General features: G+C 36.0%; 2 protein-coding genes and 1 long non-coding RNA gene across 6 annotated transcripts; 1 reads left to right on the top strand and 2 right to left on the bottom strand.

Annotated features, from left to right (window-relative positions):
- The first annotated feature begins 1243 nt into the window (after positions 1-1243).
- Positions 1244-3452, top strand: LOC126609761 (deSI-like protein At4g17486). The gene is made up of 3 exons (XM_050277677.1): positions 1244-1840; positions 2291-2578; positions 2971-3452. Exons 1-3 carry the CDS (start codon positions 1687-1689, stop codon positions 3216-3218), a joined length of 690 nt encoding a protein of 229 aa, XP_050133634.1. The 5' UTR covers positions 1244-1686; the 3' UTR covers positions 3219-3452.
- A 1658-nt stretch (positions 3453-5110) lies between these two features.
- On the bottom strand, positions 5111-9583 carry LOC126612158 (uncharacterized). 4 transcript variants are annotated; one of them, XM_050280490.1, is made up of 10 exons: positions 9411-9583; positions 8054-8135; positions 7380-7454; positions 7256-7292; positions 6491-6574; positions 6316-6376; positions 6118-6224; positions 5846-5911; positions 5493-5637; positions 5111-5393 (listed from the first exon to the last, which is right to left on the bottom strand). In XM_050280490.1, exons 1-9 carry the CDS (start codon positions 9421-9423, stop codon positions 5536-5538), a joined length of 627 nt encoding a protein of 208 aa, XP_050136447.1. In that variant the 5' UTR covers positions 9424-9583; the 3' UTR covers positions 5111-5393; positions 5493-5535. The 4 variants fall into 4 exon arrangements, with proteins under 4 accessions (XP_050136447.1, XP_050136446.1, XP_050136445.1 ...); XM_050280489.1 differs by having other exon boundaries at positions 5489-5637; positions 9411-9582; XM_050280488.1 differs by having other exon boundaries at positions 5111-5398; positions 9411-9582.
- Positions 9122-9404, bottom strand: LOC126612159 (uncharacterized). Its single transcript, XR_007618974.1, has 2 exons — positions 9217-9404; positions 9122-9174 (listed from the first exon to the last, which is right to left on the bottom strand). It is a non-coding gene; the product is annotated as an uncharacterized LOC126612159 (long non-coding RNA).
- Positions 9584-19807: the final 10224 nt, after the last annotated feature.

Here is a 19807-nt window from a genome sequence, read left to right as displayed (position 1 = left end):
CTTTAAGGAAAATGATTCTCTCTTTTTTTATTATTTTTCTTATTTTTATTTTTTATAAATAAAAATGGGAATTAGTTGTGAGGCCAACACCACATTGAACTTTAAACCGTCTATTTTTCAACTTGCACCTCATATATCATTCTTACAAAATATTAGCCAAATTGAAAATATTTGAGGCATCTAATTAAGTTCAAAGAATATGAACGGCCTGTTCAATGTTGTCTCGCTTAAATTTATTACTAAAACCTTGGCGGCGAACTCAATTTGGGAAAAAATATTCGGTTTATGCCAATCCTGGATTGGTTCATGTTGGTTTACGATTCTAACCAAAATTATATATATATATATATATATATAAGATTGTGATAGAAAGCAAACATTTATAATGTTTCAGATCAAGACCAAAGTGTACATTCTAAACTAAACTAAAGTGTATATAATGCACAAGATACTAGAAAAGAATGAAGAAAAATAAAGTAGAGGGACATATGTGACAAAACAATAAAGGAGGGGGAGAGAAGTGGAGAAAATATTGGGCTTATGCACATGGCCTTCTCGGAAAAATGACTTATCTATATAAAATATAATATAAAATAATAATTTATATTCAAAGACGTTCGGTTTGATTTTCCGGTTCTTAACATTTTCACACAAGTATCGGTTTGAGACGTTCCAATTCGGTTTTTGTTTCGGCTTTGAAAATTTTGGTAAAGCAATTTTTTTACCACGGTTCAAATTGGTTTTGCGGTTTTTCTTCCCACCTTTAATTGTGGTTGAGGAATCAACATATTTTGGTTTAAGAAGAGTGGAAAATAAAATTTTATATACAGAAAAAATCTTATATTTAAAAAAAATATATTTATAAAGAGTACAACATAAAAAAAAAAAATATTGTCAACAATAATTCTCTAAAATATTACTTCAATTAATTATATTCATTCATCTCATCTGGCTGGGCACTTTCCTTCTTTCTCTTAACCAAAACCGAAAAATAATGATATTGTTTCCTTTATCCTAAAAAAGTTTTAATTGAAATAAGAAACCCACTACGTTCCGTAATGATTGTACGTCCCTTTCTCCCAAAAAATTCAAAATTTTAAAAGTGGGATGAGACTGAGACCAGCTCAGATTTGTAACCAATCAGGGATAACCCTGTTTCCCCTGTAATACCACCAACATCACTTCCACGCTAATTTTCGTGTCAATATTATAAAACATTATGTTATTAAACTTGAGACGACGAAAAATTCACGAGAGAGTTTCACTTTTGAGTGTCTTTTAGCAGTTCTCTTTCACAGATCCCAGATTTTTATAACACAGCACCAACCATTTTCTTATTAAAAAAAAGCCAAGAGCTGCGGCAGCACCACCTCTCACATTCACTTTGTGGAACCCATCATCCATCAGCAGAAGATTCTCCAAATTCTCCTCTCCCACTAGAAAAATCACCAGAAAATCAAAAACCCATTATTTTTTGGAAGCAAAGAAGAAAACCCATCATTTGGAATCCGAAAAGCAACTCGGAAATTGTATTGTAATTCGATGACATTCTTGTTGGAGGATGTTGTTGTTGTATAATGAGAGGCAGAGATGGTGGTGGTAGTTGGGCAGCTGAAAGTGTCACTTTTTAGTCTGTGAGACTCTGAGTGCAGCAGCAGAAGAGAAAAGGAAGAAACGAGAGTGAAAATGTTGTGTAAAAAGAGTGGGTGCAGAACTGCCATTGAGGAGGATGAGGAAGACAGTGGATCAGTGCCTGTATACCTCAATGTCTACGATCTCACGCCTTTTAATGGATACGCTTATTGGCTTGGCCTTGGAGTTTACCATTCTGGTGTACAAGGTTAGTTCTACCAACTTTACTTTGTGTTTGGCTGGTGAGAAAATATACATAATTGTGTTTGGTAGATGAGAAAAATATACATAATTTTGTTGGTTGCTCTTTGGCTTGGCCCTGTATTCTGTTTAGTTTAAGATGTATGTGGTTCAATTGGATTAGTTCTGGATTTTGATCCAAAAAACAAAGTTTTAGGTATTGAATGATTTAGCAATACAAGATAAAAGATTGATGTGAGCCATTGAACTCCTGGAATCCGGAAACATTATTGTTAGTGTAATTCATAGCTACTGATTTCCTTACCAGCTTCTGGTAAGAAATCAAAGGTTCATGGATTCGTTTTCACTTCTTGTTTCCGAGTACAATGAGCTTTACATGGTTTTCGAAATGTTTTTCCTTTTCTTCTTGTTTTTGTTGGATGTTCATGGAGGTTTTTGATTGGATTCACCTGTGCAGTACACGGTGTGGAGTATGCATTCGGAGCTCATGAGTTTCCAACATCTGGAATTTTTGAAGGAGAACCGAAAAAGTGTGATGGTTTTACATTTAGGAAATCAATTTTGATCGGGAAGACGGATGTTGGGCCTTTAGAGGTGAGGGCAGTGTTGGAAGACCTTGCCGCGAATTACAGAGGCAATGCCTACAATTTGATCACCAAGAACTGCAACCACTTCTGCAATGATGCATGTATCACATTGACTGGAAATCCAATTCCAAGTTGGGTTAATCGGCTTGCCAGAATCGGTAGGAATTATTTGCTTCAATTTATCTAGTTTCTATGGATCATTTTAGTCATGAAACCTGTATAGTTCAGAGGTATTGCTCTGCTGACCTTTCCTGTATATTTCGTCAAATTGACAACGAAAAGTGCAAATTTTGATAACGATCTTAGAGCTCATCTCTGAAAAGGTAGAAGTAGCTAGAATGCACTTAGAACTCATCTCCGAAAAAATTATCGTCCTTTGAAAATAATCTTCTCAGAAAATGCTGCATTCCACTACCAAAAATTGAGCCTAATACTATTCGAACGTTTCGATCCTCGAAAGCATCCGTTTCCAAAGAAATGAGCTTGCTTTGTTTGTTAATAGTTACTTGGTTTTAACACTACTCATAACCAATCATTCCTTATTGTGCAGGGTTCCTCTGCAATTGTGTTCTTCCTGTGACTTTAAATACGACCAAAGTTCACAGAATCGAAGACAAGGCAGATGAAGGAGACAAGGACAAGTTAACAAACCAGTCAAACAATGCGGCATTATCTTCTAACTCTCCTTCATCTTCATCATCCTCTCCTTCTGGCACAACATTCCGCAGGGGTAGAAGCAGAACAAGACGCGCTCGTCCTCCCCCTTCGCCTTTGATTATTGCTTCTTCATCCTCTTGATGGTGAAATTCGCAGTAGAGTTTATTTATTTTCTAGAACATTGCTCAAAGATGAAGCAAAGTCAAGTTCTTGTTTCTGTTATCTTTCATTCTTTTGCTGGCAAGTGATTTTCTGCCCTGCAAAGGTTTAAGTTGGCATCATCCTTGTGTGGTTTTCTTGTACCCAACTCTTAGGTGGTTTTGTCAAAAACATTATGATAAATGTCAATAACGCATCGGTAGTTGTTGGAACAAATATACAGTTGTAAACATGAAAATCCCGCGACAAATGAGACAAGAACATGTGTACAAAATAAATTTGTAGGGTTACAATCTCTTTACAACTTGATCCTTTGATTCGATCTTTGAAATGTGTAGATGTGTGGTGTTGTTGATTCAAGGGTCACGATGACTTGATCTTGGATGAACGGATGCCGCAAGGTTTTGGCTTTTGGCAATGAAGGAACCGGCACGCGTAGGGGTGCTTAGTGGTTTTTCACGGGTTTTACGAAGAATGCGTAGAGCTTTTCGAGTCTTTGAGTGTTTGGAGGGTTTGAGTGCTTGAGAATTTTAGAGTTTCAAAGCTTCAACGTCTGGGCGTGAATGATTTTCTAAACCTCATTTTCTTTGTCTTGGTTCCTCCTATTTATAAACTTTCCAAGCCTTGACTACATATGGATTTGGCCTTGAGTGTGAGCTTGATTAATTGACGAAAGAACCAGGACTCGATTTGTGGGCCGGTGCGTGATTTGACTCCATCAATTAACATTTGATTTAATTAAATTAAAATCAAATAATTCATTTCCGTCAAGTGTTGACACATGTCCTTCTTGATTATTTGTCCGATTTCGTTGAGTCACACACCATGTGTACAATTCGTGCGACACGTGGTGCATGCCACGTATGCCCTGACATGTCAAAATTTTAATGTATTGGTGAACATTTATTTCACCGAAATTTCGATGTCTACAATAATGACATGTCGTCTTGCATTATTGGAATTCTATATTTTTGTGGTTTAAAAGTGTTGCTTTAGTAAAGTAAAATCCATATCAAAATTCATAAAGATTAAAGAAAGTGAGTTTGAATTTTGTTCACCGTAGATTAGAGTAGTTTTTATACCGCTTTATGAAAAACAAAAATGTGAAAGGTGAGGTTTTCTTGAAGGAGGTTCACTTTGTGATACTGAAAGCCTACAACCGGGAACCTTGTGCTCCCCTCTCACAGGAGAGTTTCCAAGTGCTTTTGTTTAAAGTTGCTTTTCCTATAGGAAAGAAAGTTGAAGGCCCCACAAATACTGTGCCCTTCAGGCCTTCACGTTCGCTAACTATTCCTGCTTTGGTACTATTCGAAATGAAATTCGGCCCCGTCTTTGACTCAATTAGGTTAACAAATACACAACTACTTTATGACTTGTTGGACCAAATTACGCAAGTTTTCGTGTGTAGTTGAGGCATTACTTATATGCAGGTCTCACTGTTCCAAGAGGATCTTATATGACCACAAAATTGTGAGAGCCTCATTGTGCCAACGCTCCTACCCTGAAGTTCGAATCTTTTGCCTTGTCTCTGACTCCATTACGATCCTACCACAAAATCTCAAACAATTACGCAGTCAAATTCGTGTTCTTTGCTGATCAATGGAATGTATCCGATAAACCCAATAATCTCTCCACGCAATGCTCCTAAAAAAATAATTACGACACATAACATCAATAGATTTTTTGTCAAAAGTCGAACTTCTGTCACTAAAGAAGGGGCACTAAACAGGCAATAAAACGCCCAATGGTGACCTTGTAGTGCCTCTTTTATCAGTTCCAGTGTCCCTTTAGTGAAATCAGTTCTATTTTTATTGCAGATTTGCCAAAAGTCCAACATGGTTTATGATATAAAAAGTGATAACACCAAATCCCAATTTTCACAAGTGCTTTTATTCTATCAAACACATTCATGATAAAATCTCTCCACACTAAAATAGCATAATTCAATGGCCTCAACTCGATCACCTCAAGTAACTTACAGCATTAATTGGATATTAAACAGAGTAAACTATGGAAGCTGTGCTATAACATTCGCCCGACTTTCGGAACTATATTCATATCACAAACATGCAATTTCCAAAGGGTAAATCCTATATTTGCAAGAAAAGAAAATGAGCAAAAGTAAATTCCTGAGGCCATTTGATTGTGTTGTCTAAACTGTCCTGCAAAAAGGCCAATCACAATAAAATTAAGGGTCGGAGTGAAAATAAACATATCACGGTGAGAAAACAAGGATTCGAAGAGGGCTTCACCAACAATTGTAGGGTTTACAGCAGAGACTCAGGTTCACTGTAAATTATCAGCTCTGGCTCTGCTTTTCTCGTATCCATTCAACAAAATTGTCGAGGATCAAAGGCCATGCAAGTTCAGGGTTGTAGTTGCTAAGGTCTGGAAAACTTATCTGTGAAAAGGATTGTAAGGATAACATGTTAGCCAACATATCATGAAAGCAGATTAGCACTTACGGAAAAAGGAAAATGGCAACAACTGATATGCAAAACCAAACGTTGACGGTTATTGGCATAAGACACGACTAGCAGTGAATAAGAAAAATGAAAAGAAGAAACAAAGCAGGAGTGTTCAAATTAACAACCAACGTCTAAGATTACCTCATCGCAAAACCGGTAAAAGCCCATCCACTGATCCATATTTATGACTTTGTAATCATTCTGAATCTGCATTTAGAAAAAAATTGCATTTACCATTTTCAGAATCTTTTTCCCGACTAAACGGAATACCAGTTCATTACCCAGTGCACAAGGCTCTCGCTTTACTCAGGGTCTGGGAGAGGTGAATGTCGGCTAGCCTTACCCCCATTTATGGAGAGGCTGCTCCCAAAATACCAGTTCATTAATACAACAATATTCATTCAGCTACTCACCTTTAGATACTGAGTAAATAAGTCAACCTGCGAATGGTATTGCGATCCTAGAACAATATTTAATAACTCGCATATGCTGTCTATATCTATGCTCTTCTGTTTCTCCTCTGTAAATAATACATATATAAAGGGTAAAAAACCAAAGGAAAATCAATTACTTTAAAAAATATAACCAGAGAGACACAGTGGATGCATTACCCGTTAAACAATATCGGAATGCATAGGAATAGAAATCCACAAAGTTTGATGGCCTCCTGACCTATCCATTATGTAATTAACAGGAAAAGATCAGAATCTCTGTGACCTCAATCATGTGGATGTGATGAACTAATTAAATTGCCGTAATAAAAGGAAGCAATTTAAAAAATTCTACCTCTTTCTCTAGCTCTGGGAGTGCCTTCTTTAATTTACTTACATTGTCCACCCTCAGTGCTTTAAGTCCTACTCGCCACTCTTCCTGTCAAAGAGGAGATTGGCGATGTCATGAAACAAATGGAACGGTTAGAGTAATGAATGCAAGGTTCCACATGAGGTTTCAATTTTAATAGAAAATTATATCAGGAATGCGACTTCTATGGAATGGTTAAAGTATGAAATTGAATTCAGATTTGACGTATGTGGTCAGCATTATTGGAGCATAAAATCCAAATGGAGCATTAAACTACACCCGCCCAAACAAAGTAATCCTTTAAAAGGTCGGTAAAGCTTGACAACTTAACAGTTAACACTAGTGTCATTTGATCTGTGTTGTATAAGTAGGTGAATGTCTATATGTAATATGTACGTATAGAGCACACAGATGTGTCTTTTTTGACATATGCCTTATATGCATACACTCGCACTCACACTCGCACACGCACACGCACACACACACGCACATGCTCCCCTGTGAAGCCAAAGACTCCATGTATATACATTTAAATCTCCACGAGTAAACACACCCAGACATGTAAAGCAAAGACATTGCTATGCAATCATGCAATCATCAAAATTAATTTAACAATGTACAGTTGGATGCTAGATGAAATGAAATAAATTGTGGAAACGTACAAACAGTTGGTAAAAGGAGTAAATGACAATTTCATTTAAAAAAAATACTTGAAGAATTTTGATACGCAGATGAGCAAGTACTGCTTACCAGGGTGAAGTATCCTTGTTTTTCAGCTTTCATTTTCCTGGCATACATAGTCTATTAGCTTTGACAATTCAAATCAAGGATAATTCGAAGAAGTGAAGATCAAATGACTCCAAACTGAACTTACCAGGCAAGCATCAAGACCCTTACATCCGTATGGTCAACTTCCAAATCTGAACAAAGACGTTCGATTCCCTCTGGGCTGTTCAAAGAGCACGAACAACTAATAAGTCAAAAGGGAACATCAAGTTTTCCCGTAACAAAGGTGTGCACACATTTAAAAAGTACAGCTTCTCCATGGGAAAAATTTAATAAGGTAGAGTTGATACAAATATGATTAAATTTTGATTGTAATTGAAATGCCATGAAACAATACTACTTTTCTTCTCCCGCCTTTAAGAAAGTAGTTCGATCAGGTATTTGGAAATAATGCGATTCTATTGGTCACTGCGGATTTTCTGGACAAGGAACAATTGGTGATTCATAACAACTCTTTCTGTTGAATAGTAATCATAAAATGTGACCATGCGGGACCAACAATGATCTTACGTTAGTACAAAAAATGGTGATACCCAAAACATATTTTCATGAAATTCTTACCTACCCCTGGAAGATGCAACTAAATACGCGACAAGGGAAAAATGTAATAACATTTTGAATGCCAAAGGAATTACTGAATTAAATCTGTCATTGAGCATGCTCAACACTATCACTAAAAAAATTATAACCTTCTTTCCTGCTGCAACAAAAGTAATAGCAAAATCCACAAATTATAACAAGTATTTTGTGCAGTAGACTTACTCAATCAAACCAGAAGACGCATTTGCATATGAATTAAAGACGGCATCAATCCGTTCCAACTCCTTGTTAGCTGCTTTAGTGGCTGAGCAGATTAAGATTAAAGTAGTTATAAGCACAAGATAACATGGAATGCTAACGCAACAAGCTAGTAAGCAATATGCTAATATTCAAACAGGTTATTATATAAGATTTGAAGAACACATTCTACAAATACTAATGTCTGCGGTAATCCAATAAGAAAACCAGATAGCCCCAAACCCGAAATGTGTTTCAACTTAAAGCAAGGTTTACTAAGTAATGTGTGCTTCAGGAAGTATCTAACACTTGAGTAGGATAAATTTGACAAAGCTTTTGAGAGAAGTGCAGCATAGACCAGCTGACTGAGAGTTCAAGAACCCAAGGTGGCTCTCTTCCCCTCTGCAACCCATAAGTGGGGATGTAGAAAATACTAAAGAGGATTAGAAACCTCCGCCTCACTATTTGAGAGTCCCTCCCCATGACTTCCAAGTACTGAGAAGCCATCGCTGAAGGAAGTATTTTCCCACAATTCTCATTGAGTCCTACGTTACAACCCCAACCATTAATCATGATTAAAAAAGATGCAAACTTTTGCCACAAGACTAAAGTTTAGACGAAACCCGTCTAAATGTAACTATCCCCTGAAACTTACCGAAAAAAATTAAACAAACTGCTGTGACAATGTGATATAGACAATTAGTTTGGCCTGTTCGATAACTTTTCCGTCGTTGTTTTATATATTTTGACTAATGAGAGTGCAAAGATGGAAATAACAAACAAGAAGAGAGCAAATAAAGAACAATTTAAATAGATTCAATTTTATAATTTTTTGATAAATCAGAAACTTTAAGCCTACTCTGGTCAGTCATTCAATTTTCTGTTTGAAAGAGTTTATTCTTTTCAACAAATCAGAACCTTTAACCCCCTTCACGCAACAAACATTCCAGCATCCTCACCAATTCAGCTAAAAACCATTCTCCGATTTTCGAATTCGACAAAGCTTTAACCTTTCGTAATTTAATTTACCATTATTTCAGCGATTCAACAGAATTATAAATCAACTTCAATTCGATTCAATTCAAAGAACGAAGCTAAAACCAAACCTGATCGATACTCACAAACATCCACAAATAAATTAACCAAACCTGATCGATACTCACAAAAATCCACAAATAAATTAAAAAAGTACAGAATTCAGCCACAATTTAAAGACTTTAAAATCGAAACAAAGCAGTCAATCCTAATTACTACAAAACCAATCATGAAAACATGGAAACCGATCAATTCAACGACAACTGAGCGATGCTAAGAAAGAAAATGGAAAGATCGGAGCACGAACCGGAGCGTCTCATCTCGTTCACCCGAAATAACCCGTACAGAAGAGTCAAGAACAATCGAGCGCGGAAAGCCTCGTCCGAGAGCTCTTTGTTGCACAGAGAGAGACAGACAGAGAGGGGCTGAATTGGGAGGCTCTGATTAATTTGGTGTTTTCCGGGCGTCCTTTGAAGAGAAGGGGACGATGACGTGGCGCCCTCAGATTGGGTGAGGAGTTTTTACTATTTTGGTGGGGAGGGCGGCGTACGATAAAAGGGAAAGTAAAAAAAGCAGAGTACCAAATTGGTCCGGGTCGCTGTCGCTGTCGCTACAGAGTTTCGACTTTTACAGTTGATTGCAGGAGTTAAAGTTACATTTGTTTCGTTGGATTAGATTCCTCACTGCAATGGCAGGCTGGGATCTGCAAAATCTTAAGCTCAAAGCGGAAAAAATAATAAAAGCAAGAGAGCTGGTCGGACTGGATCCAGCCCATTCTTATCTGAGTTGGGTCAAAACACACACTATCCAAATATTCTCATACCCGAAATCATCAATCGGAGACTCATTCGTGGGATAGTAGCAAGAGGAGTTCTACCCCTAACACAAATACGTCAGCACCCAGCGCATTTATTCACTTAGTAAATAGTAATAGACTCCAATGAATAGTAATAGGCCAAATGCATCTCCTACTTTAAAACTAAATAACCTAGTCGATTTTATTAAAATATTATTAATTTTTATTATAAAATAATAGTTTAATTTTAATTCTTCTTCCCACTTTTCTCAAAAGGATCTCTCTGGACTCCTTCTTCTTTTTCTTCCCTGATATACACAAGTCATTTTTTATATGTCAATTGTGTTTCAAATTTCAAATTCCATCCACTTTGTTTCTCTGCAGAAACATTAACTTCCATTGACAAAGGCCATTGAATCTTTAATGGGACATCATCACTGTTGCAGAAGAGAAGCCCCCTCCTCGTACCCGGTTCTGGTTTTCTTGGCGACGGTCGCGGTGCTTTTTCTTCTGTCGTCTTTGATCTCCCTCCGCCATGGAATCTTCCCCTGCCGCGGAATCAACCTCAGCCCTGAGGAGCTCTGCACCAAGAACCCATAATCAACCTCAGCCTGGAGGAGCTCTACACCAAGATCTCTTTGCGATGCGTTGATCGTGCAGGAGGTTGATGACCCAGCTGACGTCAGATTGCCCGACATGTGGGTCTTGCCTGGCTTAGGTTAGGTGCCATTCAAAATGCTGGGCTGGAGTGGATAGCCTGGGTGCCGAGTTGGTTTTTTGGCTGGGTGCTGACCTATCAGTTCCCCGGTGGAACTGCTCTAAGGAACTTACCAACAGGATCCTCTCCGGATCCTCTTTATAAGGAACTTGAAGATTTGTGAATAGTTTTGGTTCATTGTAAATCATGTGGTCAATTTTTATCAGATATTGTTTGTGTTCAATTTTAAATAACAAAATTTAAAATAATTTCTGACCGCACGATGTACAATAAGCGGATATGATTCACGGATCTTTGAAATCTTTACAAAGAGGATCCGGATACAAGAACTTACACTTGGAAGACTCAGTAATTGTTAGATTGCTGCACGTGTTTTGAGTTTAGGAAACATGAATACGCACACATTAATTAATCATGATCACTTGGATTAGATTTAATTTGATTAAAAGGAATACAATGTTTTACTAACCATGTATGTTAATCGCGATTGTATATGCTGACGCTACCCGCCATGTTTTCACATGATGCGATGCTAATATGAATAACATATCCCGGTCTTCTTGTAATGTAAAACATGTGCATTAACAATAATTGGATTGTGACCGAATCTTTTTCGTGGTAACTGAGGTGACATTACACTTTTAAAGTGATCATCGTGATGAAAAAAATTATTAATTAAACACCTGTAATGAGCCTTGTTAATAATTGTAGTCAAATCTAAACTTCTATTAGTGTTTCGGTAAAAAAAAAAAGCAGATGAGCATTGTGGAACAAAAAATAATTCAAAAAAAATCATGGAGGTGACATATGGACTTTTGAGTTAAAAAGACAAGATTACTCTCGAGGCACATCAAGATTCCCATGGCATGCAACGGACAATAACGACTCAATCAAAGAAAAATAAAAGGTGATCAATATGAAATTTATTTTATATTCCTCTCATCACTCATCATCAATCTCTTATTGATTTTATTCAAAAAATAACTCCCAAAACTTCATATTTAAATTAGGAATAATTGTTATGTTAATTGCAAGATATTATTTCATATAATATCTTGCAATTATTCACCCCATTACACCATATATGGCCAGCCACTCTCCACCAAAAGGAGCCGGCCACCCTCCTATAAACACTCCTCTCATCCTTCTAAAATGCTAAGTCATTTGCTACTCACAAACTTCTAAATACATTCTTTTCAGAATTATAACTTTGGCACTGGAGGTTCTTCGACCAAAGCCCCCCATTCATCGTGAGTGCAGGCTTTTGACCTTAATTTTGCAGGTGCATTTTCGTCAAAAGAGAAAATAGTGGAAATTTGCATCCACAAGCATTATGTGTGGTGTTAAAATCGTCCCTTCAATCTAGACTAAGAAGCCAAAAAGATCATCTGTCTTTGATAGAGTTGGGGATGAATCAGGGTTCGAATGAAATTGAGATTTGAGGAAAACTGAGGCTAAATTAAGGTGTTTGCTTTTGATAAGATCTCCATGTAGTTTATAGTAAAGTCTCTCTCTGCGTGTAGGTTCAAATCATCAAATGTATTATGTTTCATGAGTTCTTTTGAAATTTGTTTACTCAGCTCCTGATTATTTCCTCAGCATCATGTGAATTGAGAGGATTAGAGAATGCACTAATTGAAATCCAAAAGAGACTTTGTTAGGCTCACACACTAACGGCAATCTAGATTTGGACTGTAATTGCCGACGGCTCATTACAAGTGTTTAATTAATAAAATTTTCACCATGAACTCACATTGAAAATATGGTGTCACGAAAGGACCACGAATTTTTTTTTTGATGTTTTTATGTGTGTTTTCCTACTAGTTTAAACTAGCATCTTAGTACGAACTAGCAACCTACCACCGTATTATCCTCTCTATTTATACGTGGAAAGTCTTAGGTTATAGTTCTATGGATGGGGATTTTGATAGTTCTATGGATGGGGATTTTGATACTATATGATGGATAACCATGATGTGGCTTAACTCAAATCCTCACCCTTCCCAAAATTATTGTATCTAACCGGATTTCAAATTTGATATATAACTATTCAAGGAATTAATTTTTTTTAACTAATAACTACATTTTACTTATCACTCATATTATCAACTAACGGGTTAATTAGCGCTTGAGTGTGTATTTGTGTGCATGTGGATGTCTGTGTATATGTATACATATGTTGCGATGCATTAAGGATGCCCGCTAATTTTCTAAGACTACTCATAATACATTTCGGGAGCGTTTGTTTGCCCTCACTAACTTCCTTGGATTGGACTAGCTTAGCTGGGTTTGCTAGCCGGTGTATGATGCAAACAAGGATTACCATTAATGAGACTAGGTCGGACTCGTACCGAATAAGTCTTTCACTAGGTAGTCTTAGTGATGATCCCCAATACGTATGAGATTGCTAGTCCCGTCCTCAAACCTGCTCTGTTTGCCTGCTGCATCGTCAGCAAGCGTTCCTCTGCAAAACCCTTTAATCACCACTCATATCTGAAACAAGGCTCCACCAACTGCCCAAACCTCAAAATCCAACCACAAAAAAAAATAAAAAAAATAAAAAAACGCGAAAAAATAACAACAAAATCCAACCCAAAATTCAAAATCCACCCATGGCCAAAAAATCATGAGGTGGCTTTGTAGGTGGAGAAGCCAACACATGTATCAGGAGGAAGGAGAGAGATCCGAAAATTTTTGGGAAAAAAGGATGGGGAAGGTGGAAATGCGTAACAGTGGCAAGATGGTGAAGCGGATGAGCTTGTTTTGAAGGATTTGCGATGAACTTTACACCTGTGTTTTGCAGGAAAAAGATGGAGGAAAGAAGGAATGGGGCGGAGCCAGGGGGAGAAGAAAAGAAAAGATGGTTATGGAGGGTAGTCTTTTTGTTGTAAAGTAAAAGGGGAATAAATATGCATTAAAAAACATAAAATATTATTATATAAACATTAAATGATATAAAATATTACTATATATGCATTAATTAATATAATATTATAGTTTATTAATTATCTTGTTTTTTAGTCCGACACTACACCAAACGCTTCACTAAGTTAGTCCAACTTAGTCTAGTCTAAACCAATCCAGCTTAGTTCCTAAAGCTAATCCAGTCCAAAATGGTCCGGTGCAACAAACGCACCATTCAATGATTAAACTGTTTTTATAGATACTCATTTAAGGATCCATCTCTTCAAAAAATCATTCAAATATATTATATTTTCTTCTTTTGGTCGATACAACAATATACACTAATTAAGCAGTGGGTGATTTGGGTTAAGCGATCCAATAAGCTAACCAAAGTAAATTGGAACTGCCTTGCCCGAAAAAAAGAAGTAAATTGGTAATGAACTTAATTATTATTTACGACAATTAAATTTAAAATATCTCATTTATAAATAAAGAGAAACACTTCTATTGATAAAATTCTTAATTTTGCATTGATTGTATCAGTCGAACGCATAGACTTTGATTGAGAGTCTTATAGCACTATAGGTCAAACAGTCAAAGAAATAATAAGAGAATGATACACTTGAGAATGTTGCACTGTGTGTGAAGGTTTGATTTTAAGGAATTTTAACGAAACATTTTTGGAACTATTTACTTTTAACGAAAAATTACATTTTTATTTTTTCATGTTACTATTCACCATACCTTTATTTGTCATGTTTAATTAAAAATAAAGTTTTTTTGGGAACTTTAATGAAAAACTCCTGGTTAGGGATGGGTAACGATTATAACGGATGGGTAATCACGATTATTTACCCATAACTGTTTATGCTCATACCAGCATAACCGTTTACCCTTTTGATAATTGTCTAAACGGTTATACCTATAACCATAACCATTTATAAACGGTTAACCATACTCATAACCGTATACCCATTTAACCGTAACTGTTTAATATCCGTTTATCTTTTTTTTTTTTTTTTTTTTTTTTTTTTACCATTACCCCTTTTGCAACCGTCTACATGTTTTTAACAACTTGAAAATTAAAAAAAAAATTGTCATAATTTTCTTTTTTTTTTGACAATTAAATACGCTTATAGGTACATCATACATTTTCGTATTTAATTTTTTAAGTCATTTTACCATTCCAATAATTGAATTAATTGCCAGCAAAGATACAACGACGGACACTCTTACGTGGGTTATTTATATGCTTTGCAAGCATGCTCATATGCAAGAAAATGTTGCAACAGAAGTTCGAGAAGTAGCAAATCTGAAAGATGATTCAAGCATTGGTGAACTTGCAGACTGTCTTAATGAAGATGCCCTTAATAAAATGCAACATCTCTTAGCAGCTTTGACTAAGACACGAAGGCTCTACCCTTCCTAATATTATTGTATCTAACCGGATTTCAAATTTGATATATAACTATTCAAGGAATTAATTTTTTTTTAACTAATAACTACATTTTACTTATCACTCATATTATCAACTAACGGGTTGATTAGCGCTTGAGTGTGTATTTGTGTGCATGTGGATGTCTGTGTACATGTATACATATGTTGTGACACATTAAGGATGCCCGCAAATTTTCTAAGACTACTCATAATACATTTCGGGGGCGTTTGTTTGCCATCTAATAGGCTAACCAAAGTAAATTGGTACTGCCTTGCCCAAAAAAAAAAAAGCAAATTGGTAATGAACTTAATTATTATTACGACAATTAAATTTAAAATATCTCACTTATAAATAAAGAGAAACACTACTATTGATAAAATTCTTAATTTTGCATTGATTGTATCAATTGAACGCATAGACTTTGATTGAGAGTCTTATAGCACTATAGGTCAAACAGTCAAAGAAATAATAAGAGAATGATACACTTGAGAATGCTGCACTGTGCGTAAAGGTTTGATTTTAAGGAATTTTAACGAAATATTTCCGGTACTATTTATTTTTAACGAAAAACCACATTTTTATCCTTTACTGGTACTATTCATCATACCTTTATTTGTCATTTTTAATTAAAACTAAGGCCATCTCCAACCAATGGTTGGCCAGAAGGCTCGTTTTAGTCCTCTGGCCCTCCAAGATTCTTCAAGATATTAATATTTTAATGAATAGTACATGGCCATATTTGCCTCCGTCTCCAACCGAGGGTCAGAGGGCCAGAGGGCTCGTTTTAGCCATTTCACAAAAAACCGTCTCCAACCGAGGGCCAAAGGGCTAGGGCCAAACATAATTTATTATTTAAAAACTACAACTTAAATGTTTTTAAAAATGTTGTTTAAGTTTCATGTTGTATAATTTTTATGTTGGTTAATGTTGTTTCGTATTGTTTAATGTTGTTTCATGTTACTTAATTTAATTTAATGTTGTATAATGACTTAGAAAGTTATAGGAAAAAAAAATAGAATTTAAAAAAAATATGAAACAAATTTTGTGAAATAGAAGTTATAGGAAAAAAATGGAATTTAAAAAAAAATATATGAAACAAATTTTGTGAAATAGCAGTTATAGGAAAAAAATGGAATTAAAAAAATATTTAATAAATTTTGTGAAATAGAAGTTATAGGAAAAAATAGAAGTTATATGAAAAATTTTGCAAATAAAAAAAAAAAAACTGTAAAAAAAAAAAAAAAAAACAAATGCAATGGCTACTAGCCGTTGCATTTGAATTTTTTCTTAAGAAATCCTGTCGGTTATAACCGACAGGAATACATGCTATTATTTAATATAAATGTATTACTAACCGACAGTAATACATGCTATTATTTAATATAAATGTATAACTGTTGGTTATAACCGACAGAAATAACATTTATAAATGTTATTTAATATAAATGTATTACTGTCGGTTATAACCGACATAAATAACATTTATACTAAATAATAGCATGTATCCCTGTCGGTTATAATTGACAGAAATAATAAAACATTAAAAAAAAAATAGCCAGCCTCGGGCTGGCTGGCTGGTTGCACAGCGAACCCTCAAGCACTCCAGCCCTCTCCGATTCCGTGGGGCCATCCCAGATTCTAGAGCCCTCTGGCCTAGCCCTCGGTTGGAGACGGTTTTCGGGTTTTTTTCGACCCTCTGGCACTCTTGACCCTTCGGTTGGAGATGACCTAAAGTTTTTTGGGAACTTTAATGAAAAACTCTTGGTTAGGGACGGGTAACGATTATGACGGATGGGTAATCACGATTATTTACCCATAACCGTTTATGCTCATACTAGCATAACCGTTTATCCGTTTGATAATTGCCTAAACGGTATACTCGTTACCATAACCATTTATAAACGGTTAACCATACTCATAACCTGCATAGCCATTTAACCGTAACTGTTTAATACCCGCTTATCTTTTTTTTTTTAATTATTATTACCATTACCCTTTTTGCACCCGTCTACATGTTTCTTAACAACTTGAAAATTTTAAAAAAAATTGTCATAATTTTTTTTGACAATTAAATACTCTTATAGGTACATCATACATTTCCGTATTTAATTTTCTAAGTCCTTATACTATTCCAATAATTGAATTAATTACCGGCAAAGACACAACGGCGGGCACTCTTACGTGGGTTATTTATATGCTATGCAAGCACCCTCATATGCAAGAAAATGTTGCAACAGAAGTTCGAGAAGTAGCAAGTCTGAAAGATGATTCAAGCATTGGTGAACTTGCAGACTGTTTTAATGAAGATGCCCTTAATAAAATGCAGTATCTCTTAGCAGCTTTGACTGAGACACGGAGGCTCTACCCTGCAATTCCACTGGTAATTTGACTAACATCTTAACTAAATCTAATGCATGCATACTGCAAGGGAAATAATTTCAGTGCGCTCCTGTTTATTTTTCTCACTTAAATTTCTTTTGATTTATTCAATTTAAGGATAGAAATATTCCACAGATTATCATGTATTACTTTTTAATTAATTAAAACACCGCTATATGAACCATACACTATAGTTAATAGCATTGATCTAAGTTTTGTCCGATAGAGAACATGGTTTATGTTAATTTTACATATATAAAATAAATGGGTAAACGGTTACCCGTTTATAACCGTAGTTAATACCCATAACCCATAACCACTCATTTAAATTTCACGGGTAAACGGTTATACTCATAACCATTTATTTATCTAAACGGTTACCCATAACCATAACCGTGAAGTTTAAATGGGCGGGTAACCGCGGGTATTTTGCCCTTCCCTACTCCCGGTACTGTTCACTTTAACGAAAAACCATATTTTTACACTAAAAAGTCAATTATGGTATTATTCACTTTACCCTTTATTTTGTCCTTATCGTTAAAACTCAAAGTTTTCAAGCCTTTTTCATTAGTTTTCCTTAGTTTTTTTTGGACTTTTCGTTAGTTTTCCTTTGATTGTATACATTTGTGCGAATTGATAAAGATAGTGCTTGAGATGTTGACATTTGTCTAAATCTTAGATAGGCAGTTAGTTTAGTAGAATCTAGTGAGTTGTATAAATACCTCATTCATGTAATAACTTCTTGGTTAAGTAATCAATACATAAGAAATAGCTTGAGCTTTTCATCTCTATCTCTCTAAGTTCTCTCTCTAATATTGCTCTTACAAATTCATAGTATTTACATTAACATGGTATCAATCGCCATGATAGCTCGCAGCTAAAGCTTTAATCCTAGTCTTTCGCACCTTTGATTTCTACAATTTCATCTTCTCTGAATCATCGCCTGCCGATAACAATGTGTAGTTGACATATCTTCGTCTTCTTCGATTCTAGGGTTTCTTGAATCTCTCAAGTTGTAGATCAAGTCCCTGCTTCTCGATTCTTCGCCTACTGTGTTTCTTGCACACCAAGTGTTTGTTGTGTACAGATGAGATTGGTGCACTATATACACAGGGTACTTGGAGTTTAGTTCCACTGCCACCTAACAAGAATCTTGTTGGTTGCAAATGGATTTTTAAAATCAAAAGACATTCTGATGGATCTATTGCACGGCATAAAGCTCGATTGGTACCCAAAAGATTTAGTCAAGAACCTGGAATTGACTATTGTGATACATTTAGTCCTGTGGTTAAACCTACCACAGTGCGAATTGTTCTTGTACTTGCTGCTCATTTCAATTGGTCTCTTCGGTAGCTTGATGTCAAGAATGCTTTCTTGGATGGTGTTCTTCAAGAGGAGGTATACATGGCCCAACCACCTGGTTTTAAGGACTTTTCTCATCCTCACCTAGTCTGTAAACTACATAAATCCCTTTATGGCCCGAAACAGGCTCCACGGGCATGGAATGAGAGATTTACTACCTTCTTACCTAAATTGGGGTTCAAGAACACCTACTCGGATTTTTCCTTGTTTGTGAAAACTGTGGGATCTAATATTGTCATTCTCCTACTCTATGTGGATGACATTATAATAACAGACAGTGCATCTCAGGTCATTCAACAAGTGGTTTCTGATTTGACTTCTGAGTTTGATATCAAGGACTTAGGCCCTCTCCATTTCTTTATTGGTATTCAAATCACTACATCTCCCACTGGTTTGTTCTTGTCTCAGCACAAGTATGTTACTGATTTATTGCAGAAAACAGATATGTCTGAATCCAAATCTTTTGACACTCCTTGCTTGCTTTATAATAGGCTACTGAAGGATGATGGTGAACCATTTTCAAATCCTGGTTTATATTGGAGTATTGTGGGAGCTTTATAGTATCTCACATTCACCCGACCTGATATTGCCTTCTCTGTGCATCAGGTCTGTCAATTCGTGCAAAATCCCATGGTTTCTCACTGGACTACTGTTAAAAGAATCCTACAGTATTTGAAAGGAACTAAGGAGTTTGGTATCACCTATTCTCGAGGAGACTTGACACTAAAGGCGTTTAGTGATGTTGATTGGGCAGGTGATCCTAATGACAGGAGGTCCACAACAGGTTTAGTGGTGTTTTCAGGCAGTAATCCCATATCTTGGTCTTCTAAAAAGCAACAAACAGTCTCAAGGTCTTTTACTGAGGCTGAATATCGGGCACTTTCTACCACTGCAGCTGAATTGGATTGGATTCAACAGATTCTGAGTTTTCTGCAAATCCAAGTATCATCACCACCTGTGTTGTTTTGTGACAATCTCTTTGCCATAGCATTGTCATTTAATCCCGTACAACATCAAAGGTAGGGGTGGGTTCGGTTTAAATCGGTTCGGTTTTTGCCAAAACCGAAACCAAACCGAAATTTCGGTTCGGTTCGGTTCAGTTCATTT

Source organism: Malus sylvestris, chromosome 17 (genome assembly GCF_916048215.2).
Source record: "Malus sylvestris chromosome 17, drMalSylv7.2, whole genome shotgun sequence".
Classification (NCBI taxonomy): domain Eukaryota; kingdom Viridiplantae; phylum Streptophyta; class Magnoliopsida; order Rosales; family Rosaceae; genus Malus; species Malus sylvestris.
Note: the sequence above shows the minus strand (reverse complement) of the source record. Positions and strands in the feature narration are given on the sequence as shown.